At 46.0% G+C, this 17,175-nt stretch overlaps 1 protein-coding gene across 1 annotated transcript; it reads right to left on the bottom strand.

Moving 5' to 3' along the window:
- Positions 1-5,906: 5,906 nt before the first annotated feature.
- LOC135401327 (cyclin-T-like) lies at positions 5,907-17,067 on the bottom strand. Its single transcript, XM_064633667.1, has 10 exons — positions 16,900-17,067; positions 14,981-15,062; positions 13,540-13,668; positions 13,362-13,422; positions 13,206-13,268; positions 12,450-12,495; positions 9,713-9,803; positions 9,566-9,638; positions 9,292-9,428; positions 5,907-8,997 (listed from the first exon to the last, which is right to left on the bottom strand). Exons 1-10 carry the CDS (start codon positions 17,043-17,045, stop codon positions 7,036-7,038), a joined length of 2,790 nt encoding a protein of 929 aa, XP_064489737.1. The 5' UTR covers positions 17,046-17,067; the 3' UTR covers positions 5,907-7,035.
- Positions 17,068-17,175: the final 108 nt, after the last annotated feature.

Here is a 17,175-nt window from a genome sequence, read left to right as displayed (position 1 = left end):
CCCATGCGGACCACGATATTTATGTCACATCCGTTAAATGTAAGCCGATTTTGCCATTTGTCTCCTTATTATACTACTGCTAATTAGTTTTTGTTTTTCTTTTTGTCAGCACATGAATGCTCATCTCTTCGAATCTAAACCGAGCAGTTCTGATATTCAGTTCAGTATTTTCCTAAATGTGTCGATGATATGAGAAACGTAGCAGTACACCTCTACAGCTTTCAAACTTGGCTCCAGGGATTGCCCCTACACTCTAAGAAAAACAGGAGTAAAATGGGAAATAATTGCACTAGAGTAGCTTGATGGGCTTGTTGGGACATGACTCAGAGAACAAGGAGCAGTCAAAAACAGAGACACCGACCCCCCTCGACCCTTTTTTCCCCTCTATACCATTGGTTATAAATGTGCTTGTGTAGTTCAGTAAAAACTTGTTGATAGTGGAGCCTCTGTTTGTGTGTCTTCTTGTGTCGTTGTCCCTGTTTTTGACTGCTCCTTGTTCTCTGAGAAATAATTGCAGCTTCTAGTCCGCTAGATTGCAATTACTCCCTATTTTAGTCCCCTAACCACGACATTTACTCCCCAGAACTGGAAATTGTCACTGAACTTCGCAAACGGTCTTCCGAATGCAACAGTCTACGTAAATATGTGCTCTTGGTCAATTTGATGGCATAATGCTGTATAGCTCAGCCAAACTTAGCAATTTTCCAACCACACAGAGTAAGAAACAGTGAGCTCTTCTTTCTTCGCAAATTGTGGCCTATATGTGTCGCAAGATTTTATATCCCTCGATATACCACGGTTGACGGTTTGATTCAAAGTATTTTCATGCATGCACACGAATTATATACCCGGGACTCTTAGCACAGAGCGTGAAATGCAGTCTCCACTCTGTGACATTCATTTACTCCGGAAAGGGACTATTTTTTGGCAATGCAACCTGTCCCCAAAATGAGTAAAATTACTCATTTGTTTCTCGGAGTGTACTGCCCCCTTGAATTTTTGCAACAGCCCCCCTGAAATTTCTGAGATTGCCAGTACAGCCCGGCTCAATGTAGACACCCACAAATATGCATCCGTACACATATACCCCCCCCCCCCCCCCCGCCTGGGACCCCAACCCAGAGGTCGCTTTGTGGGGACATTTCTGCTTGGCTCCCTGTTCCCTTTCAATGTAGGAGAAGTGACGTCAGGACCTGAGTTGTAAGGCCACCAGCTTATCATATACCGTTAATGGAGCAATGAAGTCACATTTAACGTGGCTCAGTGAAAGCCTATTTCATTCGTCAGGCTGTCCATCAAGATCCACAATGCGCAACATTTTCGCTGCGCGGTGCATTGTTAATGCGCAATAAAATTTACAAAAACACTCGAAGGAAGCAGCCGTCGACCTGGCCCGATGTCCATGCGTGACGTCAACAGACCTGCGTAATGGAGAGCGCAGCCGTAATCTGTCATTGCCCACCGAATAATTCGTCTGTTACAACCGGCGCTCCGGCCGCGCCGGTCTTCATCATGCGTCACGTGATCGGCCGTGCAATCGAGACTGCGAACGTCACGACTTCCCTCGTTCACTTACGCGTTCTTTGAAGGAGTGGAAGGTTTCTAAAGGGTGTGCGGATCAGAGGCCTCTCTCGTCCGCTACAAGCTCTCTACCACCTCTATATTCTCTGCCATGTGCAGGGTGGGTGCTCTAAAAGGTCAGTCACATTTTCTCCCGTGACGTTATACCTACTTGACGGGCCGACTTCCACACAGTGAACAATTTGTGTCAGAGAAATGTATGAAGAAATTGTGGTTACCACGCACTGCGTAACAAATAAATAAATACGACCACGCAAACTTTCGTCTTCATGCATTTCCTATGCGCTCCTTCAAAAATTTTTTTGTCATTGCATAGTGAAAAGCAAAAGAAACACGCAAGTAGCTGCCCCGCATAAATATTCTGCGTGGTGTCGTGCGTGCGGTATGCGAATAAAGATTTCCCGGAAACTTCTGAAGAAGAGAGTCCGCCTCGAAGGAGGTTGTAACACTTTGATAGATGTGGCTCATTACATAATGCACACATTGTTTCGCACACTGGAGTATCGAGAAAAAAGAAATTATTTTGCTACACGTTGTACTTGGCGAGATATTAACCGTTCAACACATGCACGTATGCACCAAAGTGTGACGTCAGAGCTCCGGCCATTCACATTGGTAGCCGTAAAGCAGGTGACCTTTCCCGCGCTTCCTCACTGGCAGAGATGCCTGTTGTGACGTCAGAGCCGCATTAGTTTCGGTATTTGCGGTGCCGGTCTTCTACGCGGCTATTACCCCACTTGCTACACTCTTAAAAAAAGGGTGTACTTTAACTCCTTTTTCTTGCCACATATATCACTCCCTTTTGGAGAGTACAATTACTCAAACTCACTCCCTTTAGGGAGTGGGGTAGAGTGGGGGAGAGTGATATAAAGTGGGGGAGAGTAATATCACTCTCCGGTAGGGAGTAAGCGAATAATGTTACTCCCTTGTGGGAGTGTGGGACTGTAATTGTACTCTCCAAAAGGGAGTGATATATGTGGCAAGAAAAAGGAGTCAAAGTATACACTTTTTTTAAGAATGTATAATGCTGTAAAACTTTCGAATGCAGGTTCACATAGATGCAAATAATTACATTTTATATGTATCCGGAATAAACTTGAGGCGAAGTGTCGCAACCTCCTTAATTAAGGTTGTCAGAAACTTCATTGATAACGCAAGTATAGAGTCTGCGAGAAGGACACGAATATGGGTGGATAGCTGAGGTGGATGCGTAGTTGTTCCTCAACTAACAGCCCAGGACATTTCTAGTCCTAAGCCTATAGATTAACTATAGGCGGGTAGCTAATGGAAGGGTCACGTGCAGGGAACTGTGGTGAGGTAGCCGTGTTGGGTAGTGGGGACTAACATGGGTTAGGACTGGGGGGGGGGGCAGTGGAGGGCTAAGTGGCATGGACAAAGCTCCAGATTGGGAGGATAAAGGCTGGGGGTATACTAGCGTGAGGTGAGCTAAGGTTAGGAGGTAGTAGCCCAGGGAAGCTAACGATGGCATACCCGAAGCATGGCCGCCAGGGGGGGGGGGGGGGGGCATTAGGGGGTTAAACCCCCCGAAATTGTACCTTTGGTAGTGCATTTGGGAGAGGGAAACACCTAATCCCCCCATGTAAAGTCCACATGGCTCAAATTCTGCAACCTCGCGCATTTCCAAGAAAACATCTAATTAATAAGTTAATTAATGAATTTCAGCTAATTAGTCGTCCAGTAGTTACACATGCTCTTTCCGATAGGACGTTCGCCTGGCCGTGTATCCCATGTACTCACAAAAATAGCATCAATGCTGCTCTCGTAGTTTTTTCTTTAAAAAATCTGTAACGGATAAAAAAAATGCATATGTAGTCTTGTTGAAATTGGCTATCAATTTATTTTGTACCAGCCAAAACGGATAATTGAAGCAGTACATTGATTGCAGTGTTGTATGTCTCGTCGACGCTATTACGTGTGATAAACAGTGTGATAGCAACAGCGCATAGCACTGACCTGCAGTTTAGATTACACTGCCCAAGCAGCACAATGTACTGAAAGTCGAGTGCAATAGGGGTGGACGGTATGTGTCTTATCAATGTTCCTTAGTTTCAAGAGTCTGTTCAAGGTCTTCCACCTACCCGTCCACCCCTATTGTACTTGACTTTCAGTGCATTGTGCTGCTTGGGTGAAGATCATTTACGAAAAGTATAAAGAGCAAGGGACCCATATCGATCCCTGTGGTATCCTAAGATGGTGTTACTTTCATATTTGAGTTGGTCCCTTCAATATACCAACCTATTGGTTCCTTGGTGTGCCCCTTATACCGAAATAGTTTATGAATAAGTAGGTTATGATTAGAGCCCGGATTTTTAGGCGGACCTTGTTGAAGGCGCCTATAAAAGGCGCTAAAAATCTCGATTTAGCCACTAACAACGGCATTAGAGGCACTATAAATTGTTTATATTTTTCGTGCGTAGCTCTGAAAGCGCAAAATCAAAGTGAATAAATCAGTTCCATCCGCAAGAACAATACCGTAAATGGGAGTTGTGACTGCTTTCCTAATCTTTCTGCACACGCAAGGCTCGCAACAGCAGGCAAATATGGGGGATCAACTGCTCACACTGGACGCGGCGTCACTTTCATTCGTGTACCTATATGGCCCTGACTGCCAGCGAGAAGGGCAGCTTCCTCAGGTTGCAAAACTGTAGGGATTGTTGTCGGAACAGGCCTTACATAAAGCTTATATAGTGACTGTAGGGATTGTACCGGGCCTGTACCGACCTTCGTACGTCACGCCCCCTCCTCAGCGGTTTACCGTGTGTCAAATTCGTTGTAAAAAAAAAAAGGATTAAGAAAAGCTTCGGGGACTCTTCTCGATGCGAACAGGCAATAGCGCTGTGACTTCTAGATTGAAAGAAAATCTATACGAAACGTGGTCGACCCACGAAACAACACAATGTTGGAAGGGAGAGAAACAACGACTGCATACCGAGTAACCGATTTTCAATTCTCAGCTTACATTCCACCACCTTTGAGATACTACGCTTCTTTCAAGCGATCGATGGTTTCAAACCCAGCCAACAAAAGAACATCCCATGAATATGCCGAGGACATTCCCTTATGGGCGTTTAAATATTCCTGGTACATTCTGGGGATATTCCTGGGAATGTCCAAAGAACGCCCCACAAGGGCATAAATGCCCTATACCGGATGTCAATTTCGCCTGGACAACCGAGTTTCGCCACCGCTTTAGGGCCATTACAGACATTTTTAAAAATTATTACTAATAGTAGTTTTAGGCATCCACGGCATAGGCACTAACACCGGAATAGGCGGTTATAGGCACGATCAAATGCATCCAGGAGGCTCCCCGACACCCAGTTCGTGCTCCTGTATTGAAAAGGCAATATACCACACGAAAAAAAGAAAAAAGAATAAAAAACAGGCATTTGCCTAGGAATCCGGGGTCTAGTCGTGATTATAACCAAATCGAAAGCTGCTATTGTGTCTAACAGGGCTATTTCAGTGGATTTTCCTTTTGAAAGAAGTTTATTGCTGTTAAAGAAATGTTGAAGGCTGTGAAGAAGTATCTTTTCAAAGATTTTGGAGAACAGTGACACAGCCGCTGTGGGTCTGTAAAGAGTTAGGAGACTGCGTATCACCTTTCTTAAAAATAGGTAAAATTTAAGATGTTTTCAGTGTACTTGGAAAGATGCCAAAAGCAGTATTAATAATGTTGGCAAGAGGTGATGCTATTATATGTTTTACTTTTTTCACAAGCTTTCAAGGAGACATCGTTCGAACCCTGTGACTTGCTGTAGTGGGTGGTAATACCACCCCCCACGACGTTCTTTATCTTGGTGTGAGGTGCCCCCCACCAATTTCTGTCACTGCTGTGTGGTTCAATTGCTCTTGGGCAATGCATGTAGCATGCTCAGAATGATACACCTACATGCTCCTTACTGCCTAATTTTTCAATAGCTAACTGTTCTGGGAGTATGTGTCACTGTACACTCCATAGCCATCAAACTGTCGTAAGCAAGACTAAGGGACTGACATTGCATAATGCGTGGAACCTTAAAGAAGGGTTACAATCCTGAAAGCATAACAACCTGCGGAGATACATACCTTCTTGTCGACCCTAGTTTCGGGCTTTCGTTGTGGATCTTTGCCACCAGTTCACTCACCCACTTTTTAAACCTTTCTTCGAGTTAAGATATTTTGATGGTCTACCCTGATGTTGCTCAAATTCTCCATTTTAGACATCACATGCAGGCAAGCTCACCGAGAAGAATCGTTCAAAAAGAGGCCTGTGATGTCATGTTTTCAACGGGCAGATACAGGTCAAACTGACACCATTATCCTTAAGTTGAATAATCTTTTATTTACAACAGTCAAGAATGGCATAAACACAACCATTCATTCATTCAGCATTCTAGCAAGTACTTTAAGCCAACTTGGCCTACACACTTGAGCTGGGTAGAATGCCTTCGGAGGTGCACATCAGGTGTAACATGCAGCAACGTTTGCCAATTTTGGGTCATGGTCACGCTGCTCTTGCAGCAAAATTAGTCTACCGATTGCACGCCTTCTACCAGTTGAGATGGACCTAAAGTAGGATGTACATACAAGTAACAGAGAGAAAGGACAAACATAATGAAGGAAACTGATCAGTGATAAGACTGCTCACCACACCTCCAAGGCATGCAGCGAGCATTCGGAAATGAAACCACAAACTTCAAACCACAGAACAAAAAAAGATAAGGAGGGGCACATAATTTCCCGCTAAGGCGATGCACTTGCTAAGTACTACCATATTTTCTGTGTACGTGAACATCCAAACTCCCGTGCTTGCCTCTTTCAAGACCGAACTAGTTACACAAGTAATGCTAGGCACACTTACATTACAGAACAACCTCAAGGACAAAAATCATCAACCCCACCCCACATCTATGAGCACTTTCAAATACCTACTCCCTCGCCTTAATGTACAAGTGTCCAAAAATCCGTCACATATGTATAGTTATGTACAAGTTGGGTGTCCCACGCGGAACAATCACCGCACAAATTCTTCGGAGGACTGCGTTCCACTGAAGTATCGCACAAAAAATTGATTAAAAGTCTCGTTGCTTTCCCAAACCACACAGCAGAGGGCTCAGAGAGACCACATTAGAGTCCATCTCAGTAACGTAACTCAGTGCTGGTGCTTCACACTGTAGAACTCTGCACCTAGCTGCTACAAGTACCCGACTCGTCGGTCATTGAGCCGAGGGTACGTCGCACGAAGAAGCAGTTTTTCATTCATTTTGGGCTGAAATAAGTTACGATGCACAGCAAAACGGCTCTCCCCGTTACCATTCTTATCCCGGACTAAGCAATTACGTGTATGTAACACTGGACATCTATTTATTGATGTTCTCTCAACCCTATCCACAGCACCGGGGCATGTGGGCCCCCAAAACACATGCACAACACGGATGAACAACTGAACAATCACTCCGTAGGGGGAGGTGGCGGAGGCAGTGGAGGCTCCTTGGGCAGCGGAGGATCGGTAGGAAGAGGCGGAGGGGGCGGTGGAGGGATGCCAAAGTACTGCGGTACCATGTAGGTAGGCACAGCTCCTACGTGCACCTGGGGATGGTAACCGTGAGGGTTGTAGTACCCCTGCTGCTGCATGAGTGGCGGCGGGGGGATCTGAGGCAGGGTTGGTGGGTACCCCACGAAGGGCTGGGCTGCTGCGCCCGACATGTTTGCCGTACTGCTCCCGTGGCTGTTTGTTTTTCGCGACTTTGGAGATCGCTGTCCGTCGTCGTTGCCGCCACCGCCGCTGCTGCTTCCCCGCCTGTCCCTCTTTCGGCCGCTGTGCAGCCGGTCCTTGCTGATCTTCAGCTTCAAACCAGAAGACGGAGGCGTGGCTGTCAGTTCAGACTCCGTCGGCGTCGGCGGCACAATTTTCAGCTTCGGAATCTTAATTTTCAGAGCCTCACGCGGTGGGCTCCCCGATGTTCCGCCGCTCTGCTGCAGCATCTCTTTCGATATCGTTATTTTCAGACCACCGCTGGACGGCTGGCTGCTCCTTGTTCCGCCGTCTTCCCTGGACTTTTCCTCTCTCGATCTATCCTTCTCCCTTCTCTCAGATTTCTCTCGCTTAGATTCAGACCCGTGCTGTTTCCCGGAGGATCTCCTGTCATGCTTTCCGATGCCATTCCTCTCGGCTTTCTTCTCAGAAACACTGGCAGGGATATCGCCAGGAACCTGAGGCGCCGCAACTGATTTTGATGCTTCTGGTGCCTCTGCAACTTTGTGGAGCGCCAGGTCGGGAACACGCTCGCTATTGTGCACCCTGAGCTCCGCGAGCGCCCTCTCCTGCTTCGAAGGAGACGAATGTTTGCTTTTACTTTTCTCCGATGAACTGTGTTTGTGTTTGTGACGCTCTTTGCGTTCTTTCCTTTCTGATTTCTCCTTCTCCTTGTTCGATGGCACCTGGGGCGTCACTGGTGGTGGTGGTGGTGGTGGCAATAATGGAGGGGTTAATATTTTGTCCTGTTTGACAGTTGGTGGTAAAAGCTGTGGCGGGGGAGGCGTGGGGGGCCGACCCCTTTGTGCATGGGCAACGGGCTGTGGCGGCACATTGACCGGCAGAGGTGCAGGTGCTGGAGCCGACACTGGGGGTGCTGGGGGCACCGGTACGGGTGCAGAGGATGACACTGAAGTGGAAGTGGGCACACTTGTAAAAAGTCCGTTGCTCTCTTCCGTGGTTCCGAATGAAGGGAGGTCCTGAGAATCGTAATATCCATCAAAGTGTAGAGGCGACGTCACGGGCACCTCCGTACCGTCCAGGCCCCCCAGGAAGCTATCGAGGGACGAATCTCCCTCAAACAGGGTCGTGTGCTTGGGGGACCGCATGGCCGGGTAGCCCATCCCAGCGTGGAACAGCCCGCCGTTGTCCTGGGGAACCTCCGACGGGGCTTCGTTTTTCTGATCTACTAGAGAACTGGATGAGGTAGTGGTAGACGTTGAGAAGTTTGTGTCATGGTTTGTGGGCTGCTGATGTCGCACGGATGACTGTTGCATATGTTGATGGTTGTCAGGGGGGAGTGTTTTCTGCGACTTCTGCTTGTGCCTCTTGTCCCTGTAGGCATCCAGAGAGAGGGGCTGGCCAGGGGCGGACTCAAGTTTCCGCTTTCCGGGTGAAAGCAGGTGCTCAGAGCCTTGGTTAGGTGGCTGTAAGCTGGATGGCACTGTGGGTGAACGGTTGGGATGAGCGTGCGAGTGGCCGGTAGGGTTCGGTCTCAGTCGGCTGCTGCCACTGCTGCCCGACTGTAGGTCCGCGCCCTGGTGAGCCTTTCGGGAAGCACCAGTACGGTCACCGCTGTCAGCCGAAGGATGTTCGGCGTGGTTGCTACTAGAGTGCTGAGGTCTTGAGGTTTCTAGCATTCTTTTGTCCATGACATCCTTCGGTGCAAGGGGAAAGCATGGTAGGTTAGAATTTGAGAAACATTTGCAAATGTATAACGATGAGACACGATAAATTCTGCAAGGTCTGCTAAATTACTTAGAGCGCCCCCACTAGGGCCAAGATGCGAAACACTCACAAACTGAAAAACAACACACTCAATTATAACACCAGTGCATTACAAAACAGCTGTTTACCAGTAAAAAATAACGCGTCTGCGACACCCGCTCCGGCTGTGCATTTCTTATTGCCACGAGTCCGGCAAATGTGGTTAAGGAAGTTATGCTGCGTACCTTCTTGGAACTAGACTGGCCAGCTGTAGCAGCACTTGCCGTACCAGACGTCGAAGCAGAAGCCCCACCACTCATAATTTTCCGCTTCAGACGGATCGGGCACTTGTCCAATATTGCCAAGAACTCGGATGTCAATTCTGCACCAAATACAAAGCCAATGTTACGCGAATTACACTGATCGTTTTTCCCTGCCCCCCGAGACGACATCTGAATCCCACAAAAACGCATTTTTAAATGTGGCAATGCAAGAGAATAGTGTGTCACTACAACTTGCCTTCAAGAAGCTCTGCAGTGCAACTTTTGTCCACATACCAAAACCAATCCTTGTCTTCGCTGGACTTGGGAATCTACAATTGCATTTGCATTGGTCAGCTCTGCTGCATGCTTGGTGTGCAAACACAACTTAGTGAGTGCAGCTCACCTCCCAATTGGACCATTTACAGGCCAAGTGGATGCACAAACAGGCAACTACTGTTGGCTTGTACTGAAGACACATCATAGTCAGATGTAGACTGCAATGACAGACACCAATCTTTAGTACAATGTATTAGTAGCAGGAGAGGAGTCTCCATTACAAAAGTATCAACAGTGCCCTTAGCAATCTTATGCATGCAGACATAAATCCTGATTAAACATATCACAATAATCACTGCACCCACTGATATCACTGCACCCACAATTGATGGAACTGGCATGTCATCACTTATGGCAAATTTCAAAATATTTTTAAGTTATCAAAAACAAATTCTGTTCCCTTTGGGTGCCTTGGAAATGTTTAAAAATCTGCCGTAGGAAATTTGTTGACTAGAAGTGAAGCTAATTCTTAGAAATCCCTTTGCTGCCATTGGGTTCTCGAACATAAACAAAAAAAAGTTTTAGAACTTCTTTGTAGACTGATAAACCACAGCCTTGTCAGAAGCTAGAATGCTTCTCTAACTCTGCACTGTGCATCAGAGGACCTGATCATTGTATTTGCTTTGTGGCCTTGCCCAGTTTATCATTATCTTGACAAACTAAGTGGTATTGCAATGTATCTAAAGAGCACTAAACCCTCACAAACTGTACTAACAATGCACGAAAACTAGCCGTTTATAACATTTGCTTTGCACTCCGAAGGGCACGTGAGCAGGCTTTCAGTTGTTTCTCGTTGGAAGTATTTCTACTGGCAAAATACAAACCACCATGTCTTATTTGTCAGCATGTTAAGAATCTCTCATACTTTAATAATTTCATTGTTGATACATAGCTTTCAAGACTAGTTAGCCTGAAGACTGAACGAGCATTTAAAGGTACCACCTTTTCCACATATTTGTACGTATGCAAAAAAAGAAAAATATTTCCAAATGTCTGTTTCCTATCCCTCACATTTCAACGCACAAGCACTCTAAGGAACAAAACACGCTTATTTTTTTCCCTTGGGATTCACGCAGTACGCAAGTTTCAAAATACTAATTTAAGTACAAAGTGGATGAACTCTGTGAAATGTGCTTCTTCCGAGATTCAATACAATTTCTCTCAAGGTCAGACACAAATGTAAATCGAGATTGTGTGTTACTGGAATCTTCATTGAAATCTATGCACCAGTTGTTAAGACTACAGTGCTTCAAAGGCCTTGTCCTCATAGTACACAGGACTTGTGGGAGATGCTACATGAACTGGATGGATGACTGGGCTGCAGTGGTGTCACTAGGGATGTGTCACCTGGTGCAGGAGCTCTTTGCGTCACCCTTCCCCCCCCCCCCTTCTCCAATAATGGATCCCTTCCCATACCAGGCAGTACACAATAAATTACAGTACCATACCACATGCAGAAAAAAATAATAATAATAAGCCATGTGCTCGCCGAGGGCTCTTCATGCTGCTTTTGGTGTCACTGCGTCGTAGCAAAAGTGGCAGCACTGGTGTGGCACGTCACCCCCTTCACCCCCTTCCATAGTGTCACCCGGTGCGGACCGCACCCCTCGCACCCCCTAGTGACGCCACCGCAGGGATGTTACAGGTTACTGATATGAGAATGCCCTTACATTCCAGAACATTGTCGAAAAAAACAACAACAGATGGACCGATTTGGATGATAAAGTAAAGATTGTAGATGGTTTGTAGTCACAAGAACTCCCACGTTACGGTTCATCTACCTTTGTAAGAACACATCAAAGTTATAAACAGTGAATAATGAAAAACAAATTAGTACACCCCAGAGGGCAGCAACGCACAAAACACTGAAAAGGCCAGCAGGCTGTGTGGCACAGTGAGTCCAGAATGCACTTTCCACTTTAAATTCTTACAAAAATTTTATTTATTACTCAGAGTCCTGAACACACAACCGTCAACACAGCATGTCAGCCCATTCTGAGTATTATCGGCAGAGGCACGCGTGGACATACTATCTGCAGGTATGTTACGACTGTCTCAATATGTCATACCCACACAAGCCCTTCTTTTCATAGCATAGCCGATAGAGAGTTACTATGTTTGGTGGCAAGAAATATATCTCGAGTAAGAACGCGTCGAAGACTAGGCTATACATACATAGGGTTGCCACCAGGCCAGTATTATACCGGCACGGCCGGTTATTTGCTCGTTCTGCCGGTTGCCGGTAGAAAGGTGATACCGGCAGCCTTTTGCCGGTATTTGTGGCTCAAGACCTTTCATAGGGACTTTTACGGGGCTTCCCTTTCAACATTCCACTACAGCTCGAATAAATCTGGAGCACAGACCCAACTCCGTAGTCACCAGTCGTTTTCGTAGTTATTCATTAGTATTATAATTGTTGTCTCGAGTGAGTACGCTCGTCCTTTCTTTCTCTCTCTCTCTGTATACTCTCCACCCCTCGCCCACCTTCCCTTTCCCGCGAACATTTCCTCCTTTCCCTCTATTCCACCTTCTCTCCCTCAGCCGGTATTTTTCGCTACGAAAGGTGGCAACCCTAGCAGTACCTCCTGTCATAAATCATGTACTTTGCCCTAGCAGATTTCAATGTCACAATTCCTATCCAACATTTCTGTCCACGTGCACCTCTACGCACTGGTTGCTACCCTGCGGACATTCCACGCAGAATGACAATGTCGTCAAGAAGTGTGCCCAGGGTGCCAAATGCAAAACTAAACACTCTCGACATCAGCATTATGTGGAGAAGCTGGAGAGAGTGGAGGCAGCACCTGTTTGTGGCCATGAAGTACGATGTCTGGGCCAGATCTTTGCTTGCTGCAAAGGTGGAAAGCCAGCATCAACACCAGTCTTACCCACCCGTGCAAAATGGCATATTAGCCAACACAAGACAACACCAGTAGCCACACACTGACACGTTTAGGGCTTTGTAAGGATTGCAGACGTGTTCTGCTATGCCTCACTCGCATGCGTAGCAGAGCATTTTCTCGGACGAAAAGTACCCACGTGTTATTGGTGCATCGTAAAAGAGGAACCGATTCATGTGGGTATGTGGTACTGCTCAGCTAAAATGTGGAGCAGACAAATCTGGCAGTGGATGAGGCAATTAATCGTCCAACTGAAATGTGCTCTAACGCTGACAATGTTGCCAGTGGATGTTAGGCGTTTCCTGCTCTTCTAGCACACATTTCCCAGGATACGCGATGCTATATTTTTCTTTACAAATTTGCCATGAGAAACGTATCAGTGTGGTTCTACTGTACTCAAAACAAGGCAGTAACATTTGTCCTAAACTTTTTTTGTTGCAGCTACGAATCAAAAATGCACAGGACAATATTAGACCCTCTTGATGGCCAACATTCTGTGTTCAGCATCTTTTTCCTTCTACCAAAGAAACACGATACAACATCAGTGTAGGGTCACATAGCCATGCAGTACAATGAAGCAGCATATAGAAAGAGGGCTTGGGCTCCAGCATTCACACACAGATTGGAGGAGAGATAATGGGGGAGGGTAACCATACACACCTCTGACTAATTGGCAGCACTTGACTACGTAAGTATGCGGGTGGTCAATACCTATGTCAAAACCTGTAAAGGTACAACAGGAATTAGGAACTCGTACGCGAGCAACACATAAGTGACAGAGATAAGGTGGCAGCTTTATCAGGCAGATTACCTTACCTAAAGTTTGAAGCATCACATTCTCGTTAAAAACTAGTTCCAGGGCCTGCTCCTGGTATGCCTGAAGATACAGAGTACATTGAAGTTACGCGACACGGAAACAGCTGCCGATAAAAGGTTGTCCGGGTTCCCCGCGTTGCGGCCTCCAGGGCACTGCGCGGAACAGTGGCTGGCTTACCTCACTGTTAGGATTCAAGGCAGGTGCATCTCTGTGCAGGCACACGTGTGCCACCTTGATCACGTGTTCCAACTTCCGTGGCTGCTCTTCTACTTTGGCCGCGAGAAACAGTGCACATGCGGCTATAGCCTGCGCAAATATAAGGTTGTCATGGGCAAATGGAAAGTGCAAAGGTCGTAGGCTACTCTTACAACATGTCGGAACTATAACAAATATAAGGGCGCAACATTATCTGTAGAAATTATAACGAGTCTACATCGCGAGTCCATCATAATAGGCTAGCAACCTGCAGGACGCTACATTAAACGCACTGATGTGAGAAAATTGCATCAGCATAAAGTTCACACAAAGAGACGGTTATGTTTTCCTTGCCAGCATATTTAAAACTTTGCTTTAGGATTCCATTCCTCATGCCAGGGACAACACTGCTACAAAATGAAGTGTTGTAACAGTGCTTGCTTTTTTTTCTTTTCTCTAGAGCAACCCCTTATCATGATTTAGAAAGCACACATACGGATTTTGAATGTTCTTACGACTACTGATAACACTGCATGGTCGTCCATCAAGGTATTATGCGTGACAGGCCTGCACATGGGATAGGTGGGGCAGGGTAGGCAGTGGCGAGAAACGACGGCACATGCGACACTTTCAAAACACTTAAAAAACGCACGAAACGAACAAACTGGTGGTTCCCGTTACTTGCTCCTGTATGGCTCCGGTGGATAACCGAGGAGAAGGGGAGGCAGAAGGATAAGCAAATCACGGGAACGGGCAGTTTGTTGTCATTTCGTGCACGTTTCTCTGTGAAGCGGCTGAAAGCATGCGTCTCGTCTCGCATGACTCTTATCATTGGTTGTCGCTGTCACCATGCTACGTAAGCATACAAAGGTGTGCATGAACGCATTCAGTAGGGTTGACCCCAATGGTTCATGCCGCCGCTAGTTCACGGTGTCTACCAAATTGCAGCTCCCTCGCCTTTCCGGGCTTTCACTGACTATTTCAAGCAAATTCCCGACCAAACTTGGTGCCTACTGCTACATTTTGATACCACATCCCTCATAGAACGGGTCGTTTATTGAGTATTAGTGAGGCTGCAATACTTTTACGCCTCTCGGCTTGTCGTATTGGCGAACTTCTACATGCAGCAACGTTTTCTGCTCAGTCACTGATCGGCACTCACAATTCACTGCGCATTGCCACGGCACTTGTCAATTCCTGGTTTTCCAGGTTGGTAGACACCCCGTACTTCTACAGAAGATCCAATGACTAGGGATGTGGTGTTCACGTTATCACTTTGTCACTTTTGTCCTTAGTGTTACATGTTGGTGTTTTTGAAATTTGAGAGGTCTAATGCAGAGGTCTAATAAAATAACATTTCCCAGTTTGCTTTGCTCAAAACCCTTACAAAAAAATAGGAGGTGGCACATACACAGATACTCACATTTCTGTGGAACTTGGTGAACGAGTGGTAATAGTAAAACCGATGCATGTAGACAATGGCAGTGTTGATGCAAAGTTGTGTACTGGCATTGGATTAAGGAAAAGTGCAGTGCAAATTACCTGTACAAACTTGTATAGGGTTTATTCGCACGACGTCATCCGCAAGAGACCGCCACTGTCCCTGTATATTTGGTGTTTCAAAGTTATTGTGCTGTGTGATATGTAGCACATCCAAGCAATTTCCTTGTTTTCAACGTTAATAGTCATCCAAAAAGCAATTGGCAGCGAACGAATGCTGGAACATAACTTCGAGGAACCTACAGTATGGCGGCGAGGTGACGTCCGTGAATAAACCCTATACGAGTACAGTGAACCCTCGTTATTATGACCATGGCCGTTCCCGAAAATTTTGGTCATAATGAGGAATTGTCATATTAACGGGGGGGATTTGCGGAGGTTTCACAGCATTGTTCCCCCAAGAGTATGGTCGTAAAGCGCGTATGTCAGATTATTGGGGGTCATGTCAACGAGGGTTCACTGTAAACACTCTTTCACAGGACATGAACAGAGCATGAACACAGTGCATAGCATTGTCGCTGATGTAACGCAGTACATGTGTACTGTAAGAATAATACACTACCTCCTTAGCAACACGCATGATGAAATCTTACACAATCATGTTTACACAGCATCGGCATATGCTCGCAGCTGATACTCTGAACCAGTTATCATACGAAAAGAATGCGTTGTTACGCGAGTCTTGTGCCCCTCATTATCAGTGACATGTTCAGTCTTAACTTGGCTCTAAAAGCACTAAAATGTCAGTGCCAGAGAATACATTGGGCAGAGACAGAAATGTACCATTCTTGTCTGTATCTCTATCCCAAATACCTCGATGAAGTGTTTTAACCTAGGTTTAATGTTCGAATTTATTAGCACTAGGGGGAAGCAGGATTTTTCTTAGCACCAGAAATACAACCACAGTAAGTGTGATCTCTCAAACCTGGTGTCAAGTATTTTTGTTGCCTCCTTTGTACCAAATAATAAGCATTCTGCTGCTGTTCTCACACTGAGGTCACTACACACGCATCCACGCATCCAAGCTCTTTTCCGTTGGTTTCGGACAACCCTAAGCAGTTGGCACCCACTGATTTTGAATGTAGTTGTGTCTCGACGCAAAACTCATGAAATATTAATTATTACTTTGAATGAGGTGAACGAATTTTCAGCCCAGCGATCACAAATGCTTGTGGCACAAGAAAATTTCTTAACGTACATTTCAACAGCAGATCTATTTCTGGTGGATTTCGTGTGCCCTGACTGGCTCACTGCCTGTAGCCACCGTGTCAACAGGAAGAAAAATACTGTTTGACTACGCAAAATGCGCCTGATTAGCTGACGTGAACATAAATATCGAAATAACCCCACCTTATTGATTTTTGGCAACTATAATCTATGTACTGAAGATATATTGCTAGATCAACGCTACTACGTAGATTCTCAGATGTCATGGTCGCCTTGTTTTCTGCGATGCTCTAACTGGCCAGTCAGAGAACATCTCTCGCTCTTCAAAATGTACTCACAACACTTTTCGACAACTGTTGCGAAGTAAAACCGGCACTGGGAGGAAGTTGTATTGCACATACGTTCTCTTATCTGTTGCACAGTGGCCAAGAGCAGTAGACCTTGAATCGCACGTTTGCATACGACGCCACACGAAGACGCTGCAAGTCACATCGTGAGCCCTCGGAGTAACCAACACACGCATTGTCACATTCTGTGTGTTCTCCCGACACTTTAAATGGCACACAGTTTGAATTTCATCGCAGGATGTAAGTAGGAATACACTTAAACCTAACGGAAAACGATAAGCCTAAACATGTAAGCATCGAATGGAACGTTCACGGCGCAGAAGGATACACTGACAAGCGTTGTCCTATATCCTGAATTAAATTCGCTGCCTGCTGACGGTAGGAAAGTTCCTTGTCTGCGTCCAGGCCACATTTTCGACTGGGGGTACAGGCCAATTGTTCTTTGGTAAAATACCACCTTTCCACTGCCGCCATTGACCCTGCATCGACCACGGAATCGCGGTTAGTCCCGCACATAATGAAGGTAATCTGAAAGGATAAACAATAAATACTAATTTTCAAGATGTACTTTATTAGGCTTTACATAAAAATCACAACTCTAAGA

The sequence above is a fragment of the Ornithodoros turicata genome, chromosome 7 (genome assembly GCF_037126465.1).
Source record: "Ornithodoros turicata isolate Travis chromosome 7, ASM3712646v1, whole genome shotgun sequence".
Lineage (NCBI taxonomy): Eukaryota > Metazoa > Arthropoda > Arachnida > Ixodida > Argasidae > Ornithodoros > Ornithodoros turicata.
Note: the sequence above shows the minus strand (reverse complement) of the source record. Positions and strands in the feature narration are given on the sequence as shown.

What these genes read in the sequence shown, in the direction of transcription:
- LOC135401327 (XM_064633667.1), bottom strand. Translation starts at nt 17,045, where the DNA reads ATGGCGGCAGTGGAAAGGTGGTATTTTACCAAAGAACAATTGGCCTGT. An exon ending in ATAGGACAACGCTTGTCAGT is followed by an intron (nt 15,063 to 16,899) that starts GTATCCTTCTGC and finishes ATCCAATGCCAG; the next exon opens with TACACAACTTTGCATCAACA. An exon ending in GTAAATGGTCCAATTGGGAG is followed by an intron (nt 9,639 to 9,712) that starts GTGAGCTGCACT and finishes ATGCAATTGTAG; the next exon opens with ATTCCCAAGTCCAGCGAAGA.